The 16,263-nt window shown below is 57.4% G+C and overlaps 1 protein-coding gene across 1 annotated transcript; it reads left to right on the top strand.

Moving 5' to 3' along the window:
* The first annotated feature begins 1,851 nt into the window (after window positions 1–1,851).
* On the top strand, window positions 1,852–15,572 carry LOC147084857 (peripheral myelin protein 22-like). Its single transcript, XM_085979565.1, has 3 exons — window positions 1,852–1,934; window positions 5,044–5,184; window positions 15,318–15,572. The coding sequence occupies exons 2-3, from the start codon at window positions 5,070–5,072 to the stop codon at window positions 15,479–15,481; spliced, it is 279 nt and encodes a 92-aa protein (XP_085835691.1). The 5' UTR covers window positions 1,852–1,934; window positions 5,044–5,069; the 3' UTR covers window positions 15,482–15,572.
* The last annotated feature ends 691 nt before the right edge of the window (window positions 15,573–16,263 follow it).

Here is a 16,263-nt window from a genome sequence, read left to right as displayed (position 1 = left end):
CTTTACTCTGTATCTAACCCGTGCTGTACCTGCCCTGGGAGTGTTTGATGGGACAGTGTAGAGGGAGCTTTACTCTGTATCTAACCCCGTGCTGTACCTGCCCTGGGAGTGTTTGATGAGACAGTTTAGAGGGAGCTTTACTCTGTATCTAACCCATGCTGTACCTGCCCTGGGAGTGTTTGATGGGACAGTGTAGAGTGAGCTTTACTGTGTATCTAACCCCGTGCTGTGCATGCCCTGGGAGTGTTTGATGGGGACAGTGTAGAGGGAGCTTTACTCTGTATCTAACCCCGTGCTGTATATGCCCTGGGAGTGTTTGATGGGACAGTGTAGAGGGAGCTTTACTCTGTATCTAACCCCGTGCTGTACCTGCCCTGGGAGTGTTTGATGGGACAGTGTAGAGGGAGCTTTACTCTGTATCTAACCCCGTGCTGTACCTGCCCTGGGAGTGTTTGATGGGACAGTGTAGAGGGAGCTTTACTCTGTATCAAACCCCGTGCTGTATCTGCCCTGGGAGTGTTTGATGGGACAGTGTAGCGGGAGCTTTACTCTGTATCTAACCTGTGATGTACCTGCCCTGGGAGTGTTTGATGGGACAGTGTAGAGGGAGCTTTACTCTGTATCTAACCCGTGCTGTACCTGCCCTGGGAGTGTTTGATGGGACAGTGTAGAGGGAGCTTTACTCTGTATCTAACCCATGCTGTACCTGCCCTGGGAGTGTTTGATGGGACAGTGTAGAGGGAGCTTTACTCTGTATCTAACCCATGCTGTACCTGCCCTGGGAGTGTTTGATGGGACAGTGTAGAGGGAGCTTTACTCTGTATCTAACACCGTGCTGTACATGCCCTGGGAGTGTTTGATGGGGACAGTGTAGAGGGAGCTTTACTCTGTATCTAACCCCGTGCTGTACCTGCCCTGGGAGTGTTTGATGGGGACAGTGTAGAGGGAGCTTTACTCTGTATCTAACCCCGTGCTGTACATGCCCTGGGAGTGTTTGATGGGGACAGTGTAGAGGGAGCTTTACTCTGTATCTAACCCCGTGCTGTACCTGCCCTGGGAGTGTTTGATGGGACAGTGTAGAGGGAGCTTTACTCTGTATCTAACCCGTGCTGTACCTGCCCTGGGAGTGTTTGATAGTACAGTGTAGAGGGAGCTTTACTCTGTATCTAACCCGTGCTGTACCTGCCCTGGGAGTGTTTGATGGGACAGTGTAGAGGTAGCTTAACTCTGTATCTAACCCGTGCTGTACCTGCCCTGGGAGTGTTTGATAGTACAGTGTAGAGGGAGCTTTACTCTGTATCTAACCCCGTGCTGTACCTGCCCTGGGAGTGTTTGATGGGACGGTGTAGAGGGAGCTTTACTCTGTATCTAACCCCGTGCTGTACCTGCCCTGGGAGTGTGTGATGGGACAGTGTAGAGGGAGCTTTACTCTGTATCTAACCCGTGCTGTACCTGCCCTGGGAGTGTTTGATGGGACAGTGTAGAGGGAGCTTTACTCTGTATCTAACCCGTGCTGTACCTGCCCTGGGAGTGTTTGATGGGACAGTGTAGAGGGAGCTTTACTCTGTATCTAACCCGTGCTGTACCTGCCCTGGGAGTGTTTGATGGGACAGTGTAGAGGGAGCTTTACTCTGTATCTAACCCGTGCTGTACCTGCCCTGGGAGTGTTTGATGGACAGTGTAGAGGGAGCTTTACTCTGTATCTAACCCCGTGCTGTACATGCCCTGGGAGTGTTTGATGGGGACGCTGTCTCGGTCATCAACCAGCAGAATAATTTGATTTTCTTTGACCTTGCGTGATCTTGGGTTTCTCCTCTTGCAGTCCTGGTGGTCTTACGGCCAAGGGAGGACAGGCGATCTTTGGCGCCACTGTGCGTACAGCGACATCGAGCGTTCCTGGGCGTGCAACTCCTCGGTTGTCATCGGCGGCGAAGGTGAGGCTGCAGAACCTTCCAGAGAAGTTCAGTCCTCAACACCGTTCCATTTGTGTCTGGTCCAGTTTCCCCTAAGGGTGAGATTAGGAGGAGAGATCTCATGAACTGGGCTTGCTTTCCCTGGATCATTGAAGGTTAAGGGGTGATTTGATTGAGGTTTTTAGGATTCTGAAAGGAATCGATAGCTCCTTTCACAACCTCGGGACCTCCCATAAGAATTAGGAGCAGGAGTGGGCCATTCGGCCCCTCGAGCCTGCTCCGCCATTCAATAAGATCGCGGCTGATCATCGACCTCAACTCCGCTTTCCCGCCCGATCTCCATATCCCTCGATTCCCCTCGAGTCCAATAATCGATCGATCTCGGCCTTGAATATACTCAACGACTGAGCCTCCACAGCCCTCTGGGGCAGAGAATTCCAAAGATTCACCGCCCTCTGAGTGAAGAAATTCCTCCTCATCTCAGTCCTCAATGGCCGACCCCTTATCCTGAGACTGTGACCCCTGGTTCGAGACTCTCCAGCCAGGGGGAAACAGCCTCTCAGCATCTACCCTGTCAATCCGGTGGCATAGTGGTTAGCACTGTTGCCTCACAGCGCCGGGGACCCGGGTTCGAATCCGGCCTCGGGCGACTGTCTGTGTGGAGTTTGCACATTCTCCCCGTGTTTGCGTGGGTTTCCTCCGGGTGTTCCGGTTTCCTCCCACAGTCCAAAGATGTGCGGGTTAGGTTGATTGGCTATGATAAATTGACCCTTAGTGTTAGGGGGATTAAATACGTGGGTTACGGGGATAGGGTGGGATATGTGTTGGTGCAGGGGTTACGGGGATCGGGTGGGATATGTGTCGGTGCAGGCTCGATGGGCCGAAATGGCCTCTATCTGCACTGTGGGGTTTCTGTGATTCTGTGATTTCTGTGAATCCCCCTCAGAATCTTGTATGTTTCAATGAGATCACCCCTCATTCTTCTAAACTCTAGAGAGTATCGGCCCAATCTACTCAATCTCTCATCATAGGACAATCCCCCCATCCCAGGAATCAATCTAGTGAACCTTACACAACCTCAGTACGTCCCAAAGCGCTTTACAGCTAATGAAGTACTTTTTTGAAGTGTGGTCACTGTTTTTAGTGATGTTGGTTGAGGGATAAATATTGGGCCCAGGACACAGGGGAGAACTCCCCCTTGCTCTTCTTCCAATTGTGGCCGTGGGATCTTTTACATCCACCTGAGAGAGCAGACGGGGCCTCGGTTTAACGTCTCGTCCGAAAGATGGCATCTCTGACAGTGCAGCACTCCCTCAGTACTGGCACCGGGGAGTGTGGGCCTGGATTATGGGGCTCGATATAAACAATCTACCTCCGACAGTGCAGCACTCCCTCAGTACTGGCACCGGGGAGTGTGGGCCCTGGATTATGGGGCTCGAGTCCTAGAGTATATACATCTACCTCCTACAGTGCAGCGCTCCCTCAGTACTGGCACCGGGGAGTGTGGGCCTGGAATATGGGACTCGAGTCCTAGAGTATATACAATCTACCTCCGACAGTGCAGCGCTCCCTCAAGTACTGGCACCGGGGAGTGTGGGCCTGGATTATGGGGCTTCGAGTCCTAGAGTATATACATCTACCTCCGACAGTGCAGCGCTCCCTCAGTACTGGCACCGGGGAGTGTGAGCCTGGATTATGGGGCTCGAGTCCTAGAGTATATACATCTACCTCCGACAGTGCAGCGCTCCCTCAGTACTGGCACCGGGGAGTGTGGGCCTGGATTATGGGGCTCGAGTCCTGGAGTATATACATCTACTCTCCGACAGTGCAGTGCTCCCTCCAGTCTCGGCACCGGGGGAGTGTGGGCCTGGATTATGGGGCTCGAGTCCTAGAGTATATACATCTACCTCCGACAGGTGCAGCGCTCCCTCAGTACTGGCACCGGGGAGTGTGGGCCTGGATTATGGGGCTCGAGTCCTGGAGTATATACATCTACCTCCGACAGTGCAGTGCTCCCTCAGTAATGGCACCGGGGAGTGTGGGCCTGGATTATGGGGCTCGAGTCCGAGAGTATATACATCTACCTCCGACAGTGCAGCGCTCCCTCAGTACTGGCACCGGGGAGTGTGAGCTTGGATTATGGGGCTCGAGTCCCAGAGTACATACATCTACCACCGACAGTGTAGCGCTCCCTCAGTACGGGCACCGGGGAGTGTGGGCCTGGATTATGGGGCTCGAGTCCTGGAGTATATACATCTACCTCCGACAGTGCAGTGCTCCCTCAGTACTGGCACCGGGGAGTGTGGGCCTGGATTATGGGGCTCGAGTCCTAGAGTATATACATCTACCTCCGACAGTGCAGCGCTCCCTCAGTACTGGCACCGGGGAGTGTGGGCCTGGATTATGGGGCTCGAGTCCGAGAGTATATACATCTACCTCCGACAGTGCAGCGCTCCCTCAGTACTGGCACAGGGGAGTGTGGGCCTGGATTATGGGGCTCCAGTCCTAGAGTATATACATCTACCTCCGACAGTGCAGCGCTCCCTCAGTACTGGCACCGGGGAGTGTGGGCCTGGATTATGGAGCTCGAGTCCTAGAGTATATACGTCTACCTCCGACAGTGCAGCGCTCCCTCAGTACTGGCACCGGGGAGTGTGGGCCTGGATTATGGGGCTCGAGTCCGAGAGTATATACATCTACCTCCGACAGTGCAGCGCTCCCTCAGTACTGGCACAGGGGAGTGTGGGCCTGGATTATGGGGCTCCAGTCCTAGAGTATATACATCTACCTCCGACAGTGCAGCGCTCCCTCAGTACTGGCACCGGGGAGTGTGGGCCTGGATTATGGAGCTCGAGTCCTAGAGTATATATACATCTACCTCCGACAGTGCAGCGCTCCCTCAGTACTGGCACCGGGGAGTGTGGGCCTGGATTATGGAGCTCGAGTCCTAGAGTATATACATCTACCTCCGACAGTGCAGCGCTCCCTTAGTACTGGCACCGGGGAGTGTGGGCCTGGATTATGGGGCTCCGGGGAGTGTTTGATGTTGACCCTGGCTGTACCCGATTATGTTGGGTGATGGGCCTCTACTCTCTGCCCAAATAATCTAACCCAGAACTTTCTCTCGCAGAGTGGCTTCATGCGGTCCAAGCATTGATGGTTATCGCTGTCCTGTTCTCGACTGCCTCCTTCCTGATCTTCGTCTGTCAGCTCTACACACTTCGAAGAGGGAGTCTCTTCTACGCCACAGGTCTCTTCCAGATCTTTGCAGGTGAGACAGTGCCCATCGAGGCCCATTCCTCTCGGTGCTGAACTTTCCCTTCGAAGCCCATCCCTCCAGACCCCTAACTCTCCCATCGAAGCCCATCCCTCCAGTCCCCTAACTCTCCCATCGAAGCCCATCCCTCTAGTCCCCTAAGTCTCCCATCGAAGCCTATCTTCCAGTCCCCTAACTCTCCCATCGAAGCCCATCCCTCTAGTCCCCTAACTCTCCCATCGAAGCCCATCCCTCCAGTCCCCTAACTCTCCCATCGAAGCCCATCCCTCCAGTCCCCTAACTCTCCCATCGAAGACCATCCCTCCAGTCCCCTAACTCTCCCATCGAAGACCATCCCTCCAGTCCCCTAACTCTCCCATCGAAGACCATCCCTCCAGTCCCCTAACTCTCCCATCGAAGACCATCCCTCCAGTCCCCTAACTCTCCCATCGAAGACCATCCCTCCAGTCCCCTAACTCTCCCATCGAAGCCCATCCCTCCAGTACACTAACTCTCCCATCGAAGCCCATCCCTCCAGTCCCCTAACTCTCCCATCGAAGCCCATCCCTCCAGTCCCCTGACTCTCCCATCGAAGCCCATCCCTCCAGTCCCCTAACTCTCCCATCGAAGCCCATCTCTCCAGTCCCCTAACTCTCCCATCGAAGCCCATCCCTCCAATCCCCTAACTCTCCCATCGAAGCCCATCCCTCCAGTCCCCTAACTCTCCCATCGAAGCCCATCTCTCCAGTCCCCTAACTCTCCCATCGAAGCACATCCCTCTAGTCCGCTAACTCTCCCATCGAAGCCCATCCCTCCAGTCCCCTAACTCTCCCATCGAAGCACATCCCTCTAGTCCGCTAACTCTCCCATCGAAGCCCATCCCTCCAGTACCCTAACTCTCCCATCGAAGCCCATCCCACCAGTCCCCTAACTCTCCCATCGAAGCCCATCCCACCAGTCCCCTAACTCTCCCATCGAAGCCCATCCCTCCAGTCCCCTAACTCTCCCATCGAAGCCCATCCCTCCAGTCCCCTAACTCTCCCATCGAAGCCCATCCCTCTAGTCCCCTAACTCTCCCATCGAAGCCCATCCCTCCAGTCCCCTAACTCTCCCATCGAAGCCCATCCCTCCAGTCCCCTAACTCTCCCATCGAAGCCCATCCCTCCAGTCCCCTAACTCTCCCATCGAAGCCCATCCCTCCAGTCCCCTAACTCTCCCATCGAAGACCATCCCTCCAGTCCCCTAACTCTCCCATCGAAGCCCATCCCTCCAGTCCCCTAACTCTCCCATCGAAGACCATCCCTCCAGTACCCTAACTCTCCCATCGAAGCCCATCCCTCCAGTCCCCTAACTCTCCCATCGAAGCCCATCCCTCCAGTCCCCTAACTCTCCCATCGAAGCCCATCCCTCCAGTCCCCTAACTCTCCCATCGAAGCCCATCCCTCCAGTCCCCTAACTCTCCCATCGAAGCCCATCCCTCTAGTTCCCTAACTCTCCCATCGAAGCCCATCCCTCCAGTCCCCTAACTCTCCCATCGAAGCCCATCCCTCTAGTTCCCTAACTCTCCCATCGAAGCCCATCCCTCCAGCCCCCTAACTCTCCCATCGAAGCCCATCCCTCCAGTCCCCTAACTCTCCAATCGAAGCCCATCCCTCCAGTCCCCTAACTCTCCCATCGAAGACCATCCCTCCAGTCCCCTAACTCTCCCATCGAAGCCCATCCCTCCAGTCCCCTAACTCTCCCATCGAAGCCCATCCCTCCAGTCCCCTAACTCTCCCATCGAAGCCCATCCCTCCAGTCCCCTAACTCTCCCATCGAAGCCCATCCCTCTAGTCCCCTAACTCTCCCATCGAAGCCCATCCCACCAGTCCCCTAACTCTCCCATCGAAGCCCATCCCTCCAGTCCCCTAACTCTCCCATCGAAGCCCATCCCTCTAGTCCCCTAACTCTCCCATCGAAGCCCATCCCTCCAGTCCCCTAACTCTCCCATCGAAGCCCATCCCTCCAGTCCCCTAACTCTCCCATCGAAGCCCAGCCCTCCAATCCCCTAACTCTCCCATCGAAGACCATCCCTCCAGTCCCCTAACTCTCCCATCGAAGCCCATCCCTCTAGTCCCCTAACTCTCCCATCGAAGCCCATCCCTCCAGTCCCCTAACTCTCCCATCGAAGCCCATCACTCCAGTACCCTAACTCTCCCATCGAAGCCCATCCCTCCAGTCCCCTAACTCTCCCATCGAAGCCCATCCCTCCAGTCCCCTAACTCTCCCATCGAAGCCCATCCCTCCAGTCCCCTAACTCTCCCATCGAAGTCCATCGCTCCAGTCCCCTAACTCTCCCATCGAAGCCCATCCCTCCAGTCCCCTAACTCTCCCATCGAAGCCCATCCCTCCAGTCCCCTAACTCTCCCATCGAAGCCCATCCCTCTAGTCCCCTAACTCTCCCATCGAAGCCCATCCCTCCAGTCCCCTAACTCTCCCATCGAAGCCCATCCCACCAGTCCCCTAACTCTCCCATCGAAGCCCATCCCTCCAGTCCCCTAACTCTCCCATCGAAGCCCATCCCTCCAGTCCCCTAACTCTCCCATCGAAGCCCATCCCTCCAGTCCCCTAACTCTCCCATCGAAGCCCATCCCTCCAGTCCCCTAACTCTCCCATCGAAGTCCATCGCTCCAGTCCCCTAACTCTCCCATCGAAGCCCATCCCTCCAGTCCCCTAACTCTCCCATCGAAGCCCATCCCTCCAGTCCCCTAACTCTCCCATCGAAGCCCATCCCTCTAGTCCCCTAACTCTCCCATCGAAGCCCATCCCTCCAGTCCCCTAACTCTCCCATCGAAGCCCATCCCTCTAGTCCCCTAACTCTCCCATCGAAGCCCATCCCTCCAGTCCCCTAACTCTCCCATCGAAGCACATCCCTCTAGTCCGCTAACTCTCCCATCGAAGCCCATGAAGGGGAAGTCATGTTTGACAAATTTGCTCGAATTCTTTGAGGATGTAACATACAGGGTGGATAAAGGGGAACCAGTGGATGTAGTGTATTTGGACTTCCAAAAGGCATTTGACAAGGTTCCACACAAAAGATTACTGCACAAGATAAAAAATCACGGGATTGGGGGTAATATACTGGCATGGGTGGAAGATTGGCTATCTAACAGAAAACAAAGAGTTGGGATAAATGGTTCGTTCTCGGGCTGGCAATCAGTAACTAGTGGTGTTCCGCAGGGGTCAGTGCTGGGACCCCAACTCTTTACAATCTATATTAACGATTTGGAGGAAGGGACCGAGTGCAACATATACAAGTTTGCCGACAATGCAAAGATGGGAGGGAAAGCAGTGAGTGAGGAGGACATAAAAAACCTGCAAAAGGACATAGACAGGCTAAGCGAGTGGGCAGAGATTTGGCAGATGCAATATAATGTTGGAAAGTGTGAGGTTATGCACTTTAGCAGAAAAAATCAAAGAGCAAGTTATTATCTAAATGGAGAGAAACTGCAAAGTGCGACAGTACAAAGGGATCTGGGGGTCCTGGTGCATGAAACACAGAGGGTTAGTATGCAGGTGCAGCAGGTGATCAGGAAGGCCAATGGAATCTTGGCTTTTATTGCAAGGGGGATGGAGTATAAAAACAGGGAAGTCTTGCTGCAGTTATACAGGGTACTGGTGAGGCCACACCTGGAATACTGCGTGCAGTTTTGGTTTCCATATTTAAGAAAAGATATACTTGCTCTCGAGGCGGTTCAGAGAAGGTTCACTCGGTTGATTCCGGAGATGATGGGGTTGACGTATGAGGAAAGGTTGAGTAGGTTGGGCCTCTACTCATTGGAGTTCAGAAGAATGAGAGGCGATCTTATCGAAACATATAAGATTGTGAGGGGGCTTGATCGGGTGGATGCGGTGAGGATGTTTCCACTGATGGGTGAGACTAGAACTAGGGGGCATAATCTTAGAATAAGGGGCTGCCCTTTCAAAACTGAGATGAGGAGAAACTTCTTCACTCAGAGCGTAGTAAATCTAGGGAATTTGCGACCCCAGAGAGCTGTGGAAGCTGCAACATTAAATAAATTTAAAATGGAGATAGACAGTTTCCTAGCAGATAAGGGAATTAGGGGTTACGGGGAGAGGGCAGGGAAGTGGACGTGAGTCTAGATTCGGATCAGCCATGATCCTACTGAATGGCGGAGCAGGCCCGAGGGGCCGTATGGCCTACTCCTGCTCCTATTTCTTATGTTCTTATGTTCTTGTCACTCCAGTACACTGTGGGTAATGGTCAGTGGGTACTGAGGGAGTCTGGAGACAGGAGCCTCTCGGTCCCTGTGGGCGAGGGTCAGTGGGTACTGAGGGAGACAGGAGCCTCTCGGTCCCTGTGGGTGAGGGTCAGTGGGTACTGAGGGAGACACTGCCTCTCGGTCCCTGTGGGTGAGAGTCAGTGGGTACTGAGGGAGACAGGAGCCTCTCGGTCCCTGTGAGTGAGAGTCAGTGGGTACTGAGGGAGACAGGAGCCTCTCAGTCCCTGTGGGTGAGGGTCAGTGTGGGTACTGAGGGAGACAGGAGCCTCTCGGTGCCTGTGGGTGAGGGTCAGTGGGCACTGAGGGAGACAGGAGCCTCTCGGTCCCAGTGGGTGAGAGTCAGTGGGTACTGAGGGAGACAGGAGCCTCTCGGTCCCTGTGGGTGAGGGTCAGTGGGTACTGAGGGAGACAGGAGCCTCTCGGTCCCTGTGGATGAGGGTCAGTGTGTACTGAGGGAGACAGGAGCCTCTCAGTCCCTGTGGGTGAGGGTCAGTGGATACTGAGGGAGACAGGAGCCTCTCGGTCCCTGTGGGTGAGAGTCAGTGGGCACTGAGGGAGACAGGAGCCTCTCGGTCCCTGTGGGTGATGGTCAGTGGGTACTGAGGGAGACAGGAGCCTCTCGGTCCCTGTGGGTGAGAGTCAGTGGGCACTGAGTGAGACAGGAGCCTCTCGGTCCCTGTGGGTGATGGTCAGTGGGTACTGAGGGAGACAGGAGCTTCTCGGTCCCTGTGGGTGAGGGTCAGTGGGTACTGAGGGAGACAGGAGCCTCGGTCCCTGTGGGTGAGGTTCAGTGGGTACTGAGGGAGACAGGAGCCTCTCGGTCCCAGTGGGTGAGAGTCAGTGGGTACTGAGGGAGACAGGAGCCTCTCGGTCCCTGTGGGTGAGGGTCAGTGGGCACTGAGGGAGACAGGAGCCTCTCGGTCCCTGTGGGTGAGAGTCAGTGGGTACTGAGGGAGATAGGAGCCTCTCGGTCCCTGTGGGTGAGGGTCAGTGGGCACTGAGGGAGACAGGAGCCTCTCGGTCCCTGTGGGTGAGGGTCAGTAGGTACTGAGGGAGACAGGAGCCTCTCGGTCCCTGTGGGTGAGGGTCAGTGTGTACTGAGGGAGACAGGAGCCTCTCAGTCCCTGTGGGTGAGGGTCAGTGGATACTGAGGGAGACAGGAGCCTCTCGGTCCCTGTGGGTGAGAGTCAGTGGGCACTGAGGGAGACAGGAGCCTCTCGGTCCCTGTGGGTGATGGTCAGTGGGTACTGAGGGAGACAGGAGCCTCTCGGTCCCTGTGGGTGAGAGTCAGTGGGCACTGAGGGAGACAGGAGCCTCTCGGTCCCTGTGGGTGATGGTCAGTGGGTACTGAGGGAGACAGGAGCTTCTGGGTCCCTGTGGGTGAGGGTCAGTGGGTACTGAGGGAGACAGGAGCCTCGGTCCCTGTGGGTGAGGGTCAGTGGGTACTGAGGGAGACAGGAGCCTCTCGGTCCCTGTGGGTGAGAGTCAGTGGGCACTGAGGGAGACAGGAGCCTCTCGGTCCCTGTGGGTGCGGGTCAGTGGGCACTGAGGGAGACAGGAGCCTCTCGGTCCCTGTGGGTGAGGGTCAGTGGGTACTGAGGGAGACAGGAGCCTTTCGGTCACTGTGGGTGAGGGTCAGTGGGTACTGAGGGAGACAGGAGCCTCTCGGTCCCTGTGGGTGAGAGCCAGTGGGTACTGAGGGAGACAGGAGCCTCTCGGTCCCTGTGGGTGAGGGTCAGTGGACACTGAGGGAGACAGGAGCCTCTCGGTCCCTGTGGGCGAGGGTCAGTGGGTACTGAGGGAGACAGGAGCCTCTCAGTCCCTGTGGGTGAGGGTCAGTGGGTACTGAGGGAGGCAGGAGCCTCTCGGTCCCTGTGGGTGAGGGTCAGTGGGTACTGAGGGAGACAGGAGCCTCTCGGTCCCTGTGGGTGAGGGTCAGTGGGTACTGAGGGAGACAGGAGCCTCTCGGTACCTGTGGGTGAGGGTTAGTGGGTACTGAGGGAGACAGGAGCCTCTCGGTCCCTTTGGGTGAGAGTCAGTGGGTACTGAGGGAGACAGGAGCCTCTCGGTCCCTGTGGGTGAGAGTCAGTGGGTACTGAGTGTGACAGGAGCCTCTCGGTCCCTGTGGGTGAGGGTCAGTGGGCACTGAGGGAGACAGGAGCCTCTCGGTCCCTGTGGGTGAGAGTCAGTGGGTACTGAGGGAGATAGGAGCCTCTCGGTCCCTGTGGGTGAGGGTCAGTGGGCACTGAGGGAGACAGGAGCCTCTCGGTCCCTGTGGGTGAGGGTCAGTAGGTACTGAGGGAGACAGGAGCCTCTCGGTCCCTGTGGGTGAGGGTTAGTGGGTACTGAGGGAGACAGGAGCCTCTCGGTCCCTGTGGGTGAGGGTCAGTGTGTACTGAGGGAGACAGGAGCCTCTCAGTCCCTGTGGGTGAGGGTCAGTGGATACTGAGGGAGACAGGAGCCTCTCGGTCCCTGTGGGTGAGAGTCAGTGGGCACTGAGGGAGACAGGAGCCTCTCGGTCCCTGTGGGTGATGGTCAGTGGGTACTGAGGGAGACAGGAGCCTCTCGGCCCCTGTGGGTGAGAGTCAGTGGGCACTGAGGGAGACAGGAGCCTCTCGGTCCCTGTGGGTGATGGTCAGTGGGTACTGAGGGAGACAGGAGCTTCTGGGTCCCTGTGGGTGAGGGTCAGTGGGTACTGAGGGAGACAGGAGCCTCGGTCCCTGTGGGTGAGGGTCAGTGGGTACTGAGGGAGACAGGAGCCTCTCGGTCCCTGTGGGTGAGAGTCAGTGGGCACTGAGGGAGACAGGAGCCTCTCGGTCCCTGTGGGTGCGGGTCAGTGGGCACTGAGGGAGACAGGAGCCTCTTGGTCCCTGTGGGTGAGAGTCAGTGGGTACTGAGGGAGACAGGAGCCTCTCGGTCACTGTGGGTGAGGGTCAGTGGGTACTGAGGGAGACAGGAGCCTCTCGGTCCCTGTGGGTGAGAGCCAGTGGGTACTGAGGGAGACAGGAGCCTCTCGGTCCCTGTGGGTGAGGGTCAGTGGACACTGAGGGAGACAGGAGCCTCTCGGTCCCTGTGGGCGAGGGTCAGTGGGTACTGAGGGAGACAGGAGCCTCTCGGTCCCTGTGGGCGAGGGTCAGTGGGTACTGAGGGAGACAGGAGCCTCTCAGTCCCTCTGTGGGTGAGGGTCAGTGGGTACTGAGGGAGGCAGGAGCCTCTCGGTCCCTGTGGGTGAGGGTCAGTGGGTACTGAGGGAGACAGGAGCCTCTCGGTCCCTGTGGGTGAGGGTCAGTGGGTACTGAGGGAGACAGGAGCCTCTCGGTCCCTGTGGGTGAGGGTCAGTGGGTACTGAGGGAGACAGGAGCCTCTCGGTCCCTTTGGGTGAGAGTCAGTGGGTACTGAGGGAGACAGGAGCCTCTCGGTCCCTGTGGGTGAGAGTCAGTGGGTACTGAGTGTGACAGGAGCCTCTCGGTCCCTGTGGGTGAGAGTCAGTGGGTACTGAGTGAGGCAGGAGCCTCTCGGTCCCTGTGGGTGAGGGTCAGTGGGTACTGAGGGAGGCAGGAGCCTCTCGGTCCCTGTGGGTGAGGGTCAGTGGGTACTGAGGGAGACAGGAGCCTCTCGGTCCCTGTGGGTGAGGGTCAGTGGGCACGGAGGGAGACAGGAGCCTCTTGGTCCCTGTGGGTGAGAGTCAGTGGGTACTGAGGGAGACAGGAGCATCTTGGTCCCTGTGGGCAAGAGTCAGTGGGTACTGAGGGAGACAGGAGCCTCTCGGTCCCTGTGGGTGAGGGTCAGTGGATACTGAGGGAGACAGGAGTCTCTCGGTCCCTGTGGGTGAGGCTCAGTGGGCACTGAGGGAGACAGGAGCCTCTCGGTCCCTGTGGGTGAGGGTCAGTGGGTACTGAGGGAGACAGGAGCCTCTCGGTCCCTGTGGGTGAGAGTCAGTGGGCACTGAGGGAGATAGGAGCCTCTCGGTCCCTGTGGGTGAAGGTCAGTGGGTACTGAGGGAGACAGGAGCCTCTCGGTCCCTGTGGGTGAGGGTCAGTGGGCACTGAGGGAGACAGGAGCCTCTCGGTCCCTGTGGGTGAGAGTCAGTGGGTACTGAGGGAGACAGGAGCCTCTCGGTCCCTGTGGGTGAGGGTCAGTGGGTACTGAGGGCGACAGGAGCCTCTCGGTCCCTGTGTCTGAGAGTCAGTGGGTACTGAGGGAAACAGGAGCCTCTCAGTCCCTGTGGGCGAGAGTCAGTGGGTACTGAGGGAGATAGGAGCCTCTCGGTCCCTGTGGGTGAGGGTCAGTGGGTACTGAAGGAGACAGGATCCTCTCGGTCCCTGTGGGTGAGAGTCAGTGGGTACTGAGGGAGACAGGAGCCTCTCGGTCCCTGTGGGTGAGGGTCAGTGGGTACTGAGGGAGACAGGAGCCTCTCGGTCCCTGTGGGTGAGGGTCAGTTGGTACTGAGCGAGACAGGAACCTCTCGGTCCCTGTGGGTGAGAGTCAGTGGGTACTGAGGGAGACAGGAGCCTCTCGGTCCCTGTGGGTGAGGGTCAGTGGGTACTGAGCGAGACAGGAACCTCTCGGTCCCTGTGGGTGAGAGTCAGTGGGTACTGAGGGAGACAGGAGCCTCTCGGTCCCTGTGGGTGAGGGTCAGTGGGTACTGAGGGAGACAGGAGCCTCTCGGTCTCTGTGGGTGAGGGTCAGTGGGTACTGAGGGAGACAGGAGCCTCTCGGTCCCTGTGGGTGAGGGTCAGTGGGCACTGAGGGAGACAGGAGCCTCTCGGTCCCTGTGGGTGAGAGTCAGTGGGTACTGAGGGAGACAGGAGCCTCTCAGTCCCTGTGGGCGAGAGTCAGTGGGTACTGAGGGAGACAGGAGCCTCTCGGTCCCTGTGGGTGAGAGTCAGTGGGTACTGAGTGAGGCAGGAGCCTCTCGGTCCCTGTGGGTGAGGGTCAGTGGGTACTGAGGGAGGCAGGAGCCTCTCGGTCCCTGTGGGTGAGGGTCAGTGGGTACTGAGGGAGACAGGAGCCTCTCGGTCCCTGTGGGTGAGGGTCAGTGGGCACGGAGGGAGACAGGAGCCTCTTGGTCCCTGTGGGTGAGAGTCAGTGGGTACTGAGGGAGACAGGAGCCTCTCGGTCCCTGTGGGTGAGAGTCAGTGTGTACTGAGGGAGACAGGAGCCTCTCGGTCCCTGTGGGTGAGGGTCAGTGGGTACTGAGGGAGACAGGAGCCTCTCGGTCCCTGTGGGTGAGAGTCAGTGGGTACTGAGGGAGACAGGAGCCTCTCAGTCCCTGTGGGCGAGAGTCAGTGGGTACTGAGGGAGACAGGAGCCTCTCGGTCCCTGTGGGTGAGGGTCAGTGGGTACTGAAGGAGACAGGATCCTCTCGGTCCCTGTGGGTGAGGGTCAGTGGGTACTGAGGGAGACAGGAGCCTCTCGGTCCCTGTGGGTGAGGATCAGTCGGTACTGAGGGAGACAGGAGCCTCTCGGTCCCTGTGGGTGAGGGTCAGTGGGTACTGAGGGAGACAGGAGCCTCTCGGTCCCTGTGGGTGAGAGTCAGTGGGTACTGAGGGAGACAGGAGCCTCTCGGTCCCTGTGGGTGAGGGTCAGTGGGCACTGAGGGAGACAGGAGCCTCTCGGTCCCTGTGGGTGAGAGTCAGTGGGTACTGAGCGAGACAGGAGCCTCTCGGTCCCTGTGGGTGAGGGTCAGTGGGTACTGAGCGAGACAGGAGCCTCTCGGTCCCTGTGGGTGAGGGTCAGTGTGGGTACTGAGCGAGACAGGAACCTCTCGGTCCCTGTGGGTGAGGGTCAGTGGGTACTGAGGGAGACAGGAGCCTCTCGGTCTGGTTGGCCTCACTGATTGATCTCAATGTCTTCACTCTGCAGGTCTCTGTGTGATGACGGCGGCGCTCATTTACACTCTGCGCGTCCACGAGATTCACCAGGACAACATTGGGACATTCAGCTACTGCTACATGTTGGCCTGGTTGGGATTCCCACTCACCCTGGCCAGCGGCATCATGTACATACATCTTCGAAAGCTCGAGTAAACTCATAATCCAGGCCCACACTCCCCGGTGCCAGTACTGAGGGAGCGCTGCACTGTCGGAGGTAGATGTATATACTCTAGGACTCGAGCCCCATAATCCAGGCCCACACTCCCCGGTGCCAGTACTGAGGGAGCGCTGCACTGTCGGAGGTAGATGTATATACTCTAGGACTCGAGCCCCATATTCCAGGCCCACACTCCCCGGTGCCAGTACTGAGGGAGCGTTGCACTGTCGGAGGTAGATGTATATACTCTAGGACTCGAGCCCCATATTCCAGGCCCACACTCCCCGGTGCCAGTACTGAGGGAGCGCTGCACTGTCGGAGGTAGATGTATATACTCTAGGACTCGAGCCCCATAATCCAGGCCCACACTCCCCGGTGCCAGTACTGAGGGAGCGCTGCACTGTCGGATGTAGATGTATATACTCTAGGACTCGAGCCCCATAATCAAGGCCCACACTCCCCGGTGCCAGTACTGAGGGAGCGCTGCACTGTCGGAGGTAGATGTATATACTCTAGGACTCGAGCCCCATAATCCAGGCCCACACTCCCCGGTGCCAGTACTGAGGGAGCGCTGCACTGTCGGATGTAGATGTATATACTCTAGGACTCGAGCCCCATAATCAAGGCCCACACTCCCCGGTGCCAGTAATGAGGGAGTGCTGCACTGTCGGAGGTAGATGTATATACTCTGGGACTCGAGCCCCATAATCCAGGCCCACACTCCCCGGTGCCACTACTGAGGGAGCGCTGCACTGTCGGATGTAGATGTATATACTCT

The sequence above is a fragment of the Somniosus microcephalus genome, unplaced genomic scaffold, assembly GCF_052327205.1.
Source record: "Somniosus microcephalus isolate GS21.2 unplaced genomic scaffold, FLI_Smic_1.0 unresolved_chr9, whole genome shotgun sequence".
In the NCBI taxonomy this organism is placed as follows: Eukaryota; Metazoa; Chordata; class Chondrichthyes; order Squaliformes; family Somniosidae; genus Somniosus; species Somniosus microcephalus.
The sequence above is the reverse complement of the archived record's forward strand: the minus strand, read 5'-3'. Positions and strand labels throughout refer to the sequence as shown.